Genomic DNA, 7,988 nt, shown 5'->3' on the forward strand with positions numbered 1-7,988 from the left:
ATTTTACTCCAAATTTAATCCTAAAATACCCCACTTTATGTCGTGTACCAAACGATCCCTTAGTATGTTAAGCAGCTATCATACTAGAGGCAAGTGGCTAGGGCTTTGCACGGAGGCCTGCACCTTCGCCAACACTGCTAAGGTAGCATCGAACGATCACATGTTCATGTCCATATACTTTAAAATTAAGGAGTCCTAAAATATATGGAATGACGAAACAATATGGTAAGAGGTACTAGGAGAATTAATAATTAATGAGTCCTAACATATATGGCAAGATAAAAATATAAAGAGTTCTAAAATATATGGTGAGAAAAAAATATATCGTAAGAGTTTTGATGCTTTCTCTCATATATATTTATAAACTTGATGATATGAGTTAGTAATATTTACGTCATTTTGAGTAAGTTGTGTATTCAATTATATGGGATATATATATATATATATATATATATTATTAACTGACGCGGTACACACGAGCAAACCACGTACTCTAAACTAGTTTATAAAATATATACAGAGTGTATAAGTAGTGTATACTTTATAATATTATACATATAATATACATATCTTTACATGCATATGCATATAATATACATATCTATACAACCTATACATATAAAATGCATACGTATGCACAATATACACACATCATTTACAATCGAGTGTATATGTAGTGTATACTTCAATCATTTTTTGTGAACTAGATGGCCAAATGGTATATATTGATAACTACTCCTTTAAAAAAAATCACCCCAACCTATTAAATTATGAGCAAGTTAGATGGACTGACAAAATATGAGCTCATTTTGCCAAACACTAATTAAAATATATGATTCGGATAATGTCAATTGTTAGTGGTCTACCTAATAGTTTCTAGGCTAAGGCCATAAACACAGCTAGTTACTTGTTTAATAGATACATGATCTGATCCATGCTTGAGAAGACTATGAATCACTTAAAAGTAGGAAGCATAATTTCACTCATCTTAGAGTTTTTGGTTGCAAATATTTTGTTTTAAAATTGACAAGGAAGCTCTAGGGAAATTTGATGCCAAGAGTAATGAGGGACTATACACCACTTAGTAAAGCTTACAAAAATGTTAACAAAAGTATTATGTATGCAAAAGAAAGTACTCATGTTATATTCTGTAAAAAATCTAACAATATTTAACCTTTGTTCTAAAGTTTTGCCCATGAAATTTTAAAAATTTAGTCGAGTGATTATTTTGCTAACGAAAAAAAAACCTTTTCTTTTTCTTTCTCATCTTTAAAACCAGAAACCTTTTCTTTGTCTTTCTCATACTCTTTAAAACCAGTTTTCTTTGCATTTCTCCTCTTTAAACTAACCTCCCCTATAATATGCTTGTAAAAAATTATTGAAAGTACTACACCTATACTGACTATATAATATCACCGATGTTTTTCCAATCTTATTATAAAAGCACGTCACAATCATGTATGATACTACTAAAGAAGCTCTATAATATTCTTTCCTTCAAAAATTAAATGTATCATAAAAGCTATGGCTATCAATTTTACAAGATGGAGTCACCTATAATCCTATGCAGAATTGCCAAGACTCTTTGTATACTGTCAACTTGATCATGTTGACTTAATGAGATGTCAAATGGGAAGGATCAACTCCTTTAGACTTGAAATAGTCTTTCTCTGCATTTGCTACTCTAGTCTGAAACATTGTCCATTCCTTTCTACATCTATCCCTCACCTGCCACAACAAACACAAGCTCAATCCAAGTTTTAAAGTGGAAAAGGATGAAACACGAAGTACCAATATAACAAATGTTAATATAGAATCGCTTACCCCTTTCCAAGGAGCCTTCCCATCTTTTGCTTCCCCCTGTATAGAGTGAATGAGGAAAGGGCGATATAATTATGTTAGAGGCCTAAGTAGTATTCATAAATCAACGATCACTTAAGGTTTGCCATGTTTTTCAATATTTTTCCAATATCAAGTTATATAAAAGCATAAGCATATTACATGTCACCTAATTTGTGCAATATCAATAGTTGACTTCATTCACTTACCTCATTTCCAAGAGAAGGGAGACCTTGATGAACAATCCACTGAGCATCTACGACTCCAATTTTCTTATGAGCAGGCTTCAAAAGAGAATGTAGAGTTAGAGCCTTTGAATAATTTGGTACTAAGACAAATGCATATGAAAGCAAGTTGCCAAGAGACCGAATTCATTGAATGAGCTGAACTTACCTCAACACATTTACGAAGCGCAAAGTCAAGTCCCCAACCATGGACTAAGTCATTCTACAAGTGATAAAACAACAGAGTCAATCTCAAAAAAATGCACCACGTCTCAGACCTTCTCCATGTTTAATGTGCAAGGTGATACCTGAATCATATACCATACACACCGCCATGCATCTCGGGAAAAGACGGGAGCCATGATCTCTACAAATCTGAAAATAGTGAAGAGACCATGATAAGGGTCAAGTTAAGAACTGATAAAAATAGCGAGCACGAGAACTATTCATACGCTGCACATGGAGGCAAATGAGGGTCTGAGCACCAGCCTGGTTTCTCTTCTGTTGTCCTGATCAGATAAATCAAGAAGAAGAAGAATAAACAGAGAGAAACCCATATATCAAGAAGTATAGAACAGTTCAAAGGATGAAGGAAAAACAGGACTTGTGAAAAAATAATATCATGGGATTTCTGGCTCTTACGTGTGAACTTCGCGATCACCTCTTCTCTTTGTCATTTGCCATGTCGTTCCTTTCCTGGGATCCAAACCTGGCTGTGAAATTTCCAAACCATGCTTCTTGACAAGTTTAATATACCTGGGGATGGACGGAACAATTCAGAAAAACTAAGATATTGGGTCAAACCAGGCTGTTAATCACAGGAAATTACACAAAACTTACTCCTTGGCATCAAAATGCTCGACTCCTAGGTCTTCATCCCAGATAAAAATATAGTCATATGGGGCAACTATGTCTGGATGCAGAAACCTTTTCGCGTACCACCTTATAAAGAGGTAAAGTTCTTGTCAGAAACAAAGTTGATCACAGTTCCAGTTCAAAATTACTTTATCATATTACTTACCATTTTGTTTGTTTCCGAACACTCACGTGGATAGCGCGTTTTGACCACTCAAATTCATCCCATTCTGTTGTCATACCATCATAGTGAAAAAGAAGAATTGTGAAGTCGTCTGAGAACTGCAACGGAAAATGGTCAAGATGAGGACTTGGGAATAGAGAGGAGGGACCTATGAAAGGAAACCGACTGATATACCTTCTTTACAGCAGCATCAATGTTGTGCTTCTGCTTAACACCAACAGTAAATGTTACCAGATATTTTGGCTTGCTTTGTAGGTCCTGCAGATAAAATATGATAAGAAGCTGCCTCTTCCCAAATAAAAATAAACAAAAATCCTGGATTCGTCACTAAAATGTCTTCACTCAACAATTAAAGGGTCTTCATCCTTAAGGTTTGCAAATTGCAAGTTTGCAACTGCTTTGATCTGGATTAACAGGGAGAAAATAATCAAGTTTTTGGTAAGGAAAACAATTAAAGAGTTTTTCTAGATCAAAATCAATGCAGGACGGAGGTGGGTAACAAAGGACAAAGTTTGATCCTAAAAGTAACAGGAAAAAAGATGATTTTTTTTAACCTTATAAGTGAGTATTCTGCTACAAGCTCAAGTGAAAAGAAACAATTGTGATATGTCCTAACATACTAATTAACCAACATTTTGTAAGGTGTACTAACGGAGGTGGGTAACAAAGGACAAAGTTTGATCCTAAAAGTAACAGGAAAAAAGATGATTTTATTTAACCTTATAAGCGAGTATTCTGCTACAAGCTCAAGTGAAAAGAAACAATTGTGATATGTCCTAACATACTAATTAAACAACATTTTGTAAGGTGTACTAAGCTAGATTTGCAGAACAGAGGTAAAATGTTATACTTCCATTGTAAGGTGTACTATATCTAGATTTGCAGAACAGAGGTAAACTGTTATACTTCCAATTTTCGTCAAGCAATTCTGAATGAGCTGGACCAATAGAATGGATCTAAGTAAGGAAATAAGTAGTTTTAAGTCTCCATCATTCATGGGTCAGCACCTGAGGCCAAGAGTGTAGGTCTATAGAGTTCATACAGTAGTTATAACAGAACACTTACCTCACTGGGTTTTCCCCACAATCTCCGGGGATAGTAGTCGGATTCAGAAGCAACGATCCCTGGAGGTAATCTTTCTGCCCCTCTTGGGTTTGATGGGACCCAAATCTGATCAGAACAAGGATGACTATCAGATTAAAATGTTATTTTGTCTTAGATTGCATAATCTCAAACATCAAGCACCCAGTCACATACATGAAGAAGTAAAGAAGATCAAATTGGGGAAGGTTGATTCAACAGCACTTGAAAGTCACAAAAAAGTGTAGAAGACAAAGCGAGAATAACATTGAACGGGCAGTAGGTAAAGAGGATAAAACTAATACATTAAATCAAGAACAACCAATTAACAAAGACATGCTGAAAAAACTTCTGTCACAGGTAACTCTGCTAGAGAAGAAAGGAAGTATTGATTAAAACATGCAAAATGCTTGCACTTGCCAAAGTAGCATTCTAGAAGGCTCAAAAACTCCTAGACTCCCTAATAATACAGATATAGGACTAAAGAATAGATTCTTTCAATCATCCAACCTAGACTGATTTTCAGAAATTACAAATGCCAACTAAGACAAACATTTGTATGCCGTTTACCTAACTATGATGCAAAAGCATCTACCGGATGTGCAACTTAAAAGATATATTGAGAAAAGAAAAGGTTAGAAGATTGTTATTAGTTGCTATGCAGGATAGGATTGAATTTAGAATGTTTAGCTTCATGACCTCCCACGGGACTTTGGTCTTGCTCTAACAGAGCAGTGCAAGATGTGTGAGTTAGGCGCATGTCATGGGTACGAAAAAGCCTAGTACTTTAAGTGGAGAGGGGTAGAGGGGCGGGTCCATTATTCACTGAGTTTCGAATTGTGTTGTACTGGCCCTCAGGGATTCTCAGTTATCCCAAAAAAAATAGTGCTGATGACCATATATTCAGCTCAAGCAGGGGACTATGGAAAAGCATCTGTCATTCAATGTGCCTACAAACTCTTTTTAAAGGATGCATATTGCATGAGTAGTGAGTATCCAAACTGTACATCATCATTTACTTAAAGAGATCCTATTATCCTTGCTACATTTCACACTCAAGAACATGACGGGTCAAAATTTCTATAGAATTGTCACTTCTGTAAGAACTGCAGAAAGATGTACGAGAATAAATATCAATTGCAGAAAAATAATAGTTCATACTGCTTGCCAAAACCGAAAATTATCTTGATCATAAAATCAATTATGTGCTGGCAAGGAAGCATATACCTTCAATTGATCTGTAGCATTCTGAATTTTGATAGTAGAATCTGTATGCTTTTGGTCTGAAACAACATTATTTCTGTCTCTAGCAATAGGGAAGTTGCTTACAATACTGGATGTTATGTTTAACTGCGAAATTGGAACCAAAAGAAGTTTTATTGTACATATCAAATTATAGCACTGCACAAATGAGACCACTATATGAGGGTATGAGAATGGAGGGCATTATCCATACCTTGGTTAATGAGCTAGTAGGAAATGAAAGTCCAATGAATAAGCCAAAAATGACTCCACAGCAGACACAGAGCATAAGCCTCATAGTTTCAGCTGATTTTAACGAATTGGACCTGCAGAACATGCTTCAAGAGTTAGACAAACTACTATCATGGGACAGACAACAATCTCGCAAACTTGATAGTATTTTTTATCACAAGAAAAGCCGAAATTAACGAACCCGCGTCCAAAACTCCTCATGTTAAAACAGTATCTGAATTGATAAGTACAACCAAAGTAGTCAAAGAAGCTTTACTGAACCCCAAGTAAGTTATTAGCAACCACCTTTCAGTAAGGAGCAAAGATAACAATGGCACAAAAATCCTGAAATATCAAAAGAAAAGTATGATCTGTCTGCAATCACAAAGTTAAGACGAATCACCCACCAAAAAAAAAAAAATAGAGTCAACAAGCTTATGAGCCTCTCTTCTTTGGTTTTCAGAGATACAAAAACTTAGCTTCAAATTAGAAATTAACTACCTTGCCTCAAGCTCTTAGCATCTCATCCTCCTCCCCAACACACAAACACAAAGAGTAAAAGTTTCTTAACCAATAAAGAACTGCTAAAACATTTCCTTGTACACTAGACTGCCTCCATGCCTATGCGCAAAGACTAAACGAGTGCCTCACGTAACTATACAATCCACAAGCAACTAGAAAATTGGTCATGTGCCTGGCTTTTGACTATAGCAGCTTGAATAGCCTCCTCCCCCCCCACACACACACACAGAGATCAAGCACTAGGCTAGTTTCAATTTCTCAATTCTGTGTCCCAAAAACAAGTCACTGTGTGTCTTATTTGACTTATTCCTTACATTCAACCTATTCAACGAATTCACTCCATCTTTCAAAACAAAACAACTATACTTTCTTACATTTGAGGGAATAGCCGGGGTTGATTCAATCACTATCTCAGAAAGTCACCTTTCTTTCTTGATTCCAATTTTCTTCAACAAAGAAACCAACTTTCCAAAATAATAACTATTAATTGAGCGCCAATATAAGAAATCAACTCCGAATAGCAAAACATATAACTTAATGATATATTCTCCTCTACACAAGTTATCTCCTAAACAAACAAACAAATTTAATTATCACAGCAAAGTTCTCATCAACACTACATACAAAAGCACAAAACAAAAACAAAACAAAAATTAACTCTTGCCAGCTAAACATATATAACCCATAAAAACACATAAAGATTAAACCTTTTAAACATATAAATGCAAAAGACACATCTTTTTCACAAAATTACCTTGAAATAAGCAAATCCCAGAAAAATCTTGAAGAGAAACAACAAATAGAAGCCCACTTTCTTGATTTTCAGAAGGGAAAAGGCTACTACAACACCTTTTAGCTAATATTAACCTTGTGGGTATCTATAAATAGGTAAAAGGAACCAAACAGAAGCAAGAAAAATCTTTGAAAGGGAGAAGAAAACTCGTGAAGTAGTAAGCACAAAACTTGTGTTTTATTGACAGAGAAAGAGAAGGGAAAAAAGTAGAAGCACAAAAGAGGTAGAATTGCTTTTATTTACTTCTTTTTTTCCTATATATTAAAAGTCTGTTTAAGGTTGGATGATTAGTGTCTGCTTTGGATTATAGTTAGCCACAAATTAGTAGTTAATGTTGAAGATTAATATAGGAGAACATTTAAAATTGACTATGTTAAGTAACTGTTTAATGTGAGTCCTAAATTAGGGACTTTTTGCCCATAATATTAAATTAGGGACTTAAAATAGTAATTTCCAGGTGATGATGTGTCTGGTTCTAATTTTGTTTATTATTTAATGTCGGCCTTTTAATTTGCTGACGTGGAGGAAGAAAAGGTACTTGCTATTGGCTGGTTTATTTATTTTATGTTTACACAAATATTTTTCTTTTTTTAAGGTGGAAAGGAATATTTGTATGTTAAAAGAGTACTACTTTTATTATATATTTATTGAGTCAATAAATTCTTTGTTGACAAAAAAGAAGTCTTATTTTTTTTGAATTAAAATATATGTTTTGACAAATTAAGAAAATGATATTTGAACTCACTCTAAAATTTTATATATTTGTAGTCTTCTTTAGACAATTTCACCTTGATGATTAGAATTTAAATTTTCCACCTTCTGAGGTCCTCTTCTTATTGGGAAAAAAGGAAGGAAAAAAATATGAGGAAGGGGTACTAATTTTATATCACTAGGTACCAAAATTAGAATTTTCTAGTCCAAAGTAAGTTGGAAAGAATGTCAATATATGCTGAAAACATATCTAACAATTTAGATGTTTAAATTTGATACCAAAGTTATTAGGCCCTTTAATATGTTG

General features: G+C 34.4%; 1 protein-coding gene across 2 annotated transcripts; it reads right to left on the reverse strand.

Moving 5' to 3' along the window:
- Window positions 1-1,407: 1,407 nt before the first annotated feature.
- On the reverse strand, window positions 1,408-7,175 carry LOC129880396 (uncharacterized). Of its 2 annotated transcripts, XM_055954408.1 has the most exons (15): window positions 6,932-7,175; window positions 5,858-6,000; window positions 5,639-5,750; window positions 5,410-5,532; window positions 4,168-4,272; window positions 3,277-3,360; window positions 3,085-3,200; window positions 2,904-3,005; window positions 2,706-2,819; window positions 2,516-2,572; window positions 2,372-2,438; window positions 2,233-2,286; window positions 2,049-2,123; window positions 1,825-1,860; window positions 1,408-1,728 (listed from the first exon to the last, which is right to left on the reverse strand). In XM_055954408.1, the coding sequence occupies exons 2-15, from the start codon at window positions 5,875-5,877 to the stop codon at window positions 1,615-1,617; spliced, it is 1,179 nt and encodes a 392-aa protein (XP_055810383.1). In that variant the 5' UTR covers window positions 5,878-6,000; window positions 6,932-7,175; the 3' UTR covers window positions 1,408-1,614. The 2 variants fall into 2 exon arrangements, with proteins under 2 accessions (XP_055810383.1, XP_055810384.1); XM_055954409.1 differs by lacking the exon at window positions 5,858-6,000.
- Between the last annotated feature and the right edge of the window lie 813 nt (window positions 7,176-7,988).

The sequence above is a fragment of the Solanum dulcamara genome, chromosome 2, assembly GCF_947179165.1.
Source record: "Solanum dulcamara chromosome 2, daSolDulc1.2, whole genome shotgun sequence".
Lineage (NCBI taxonomy): Eukaryota > Viridiplantae > Streptophyta > Magnoliopsida > Solanales > Solanaceae > Solanum > Solanum dulcamara.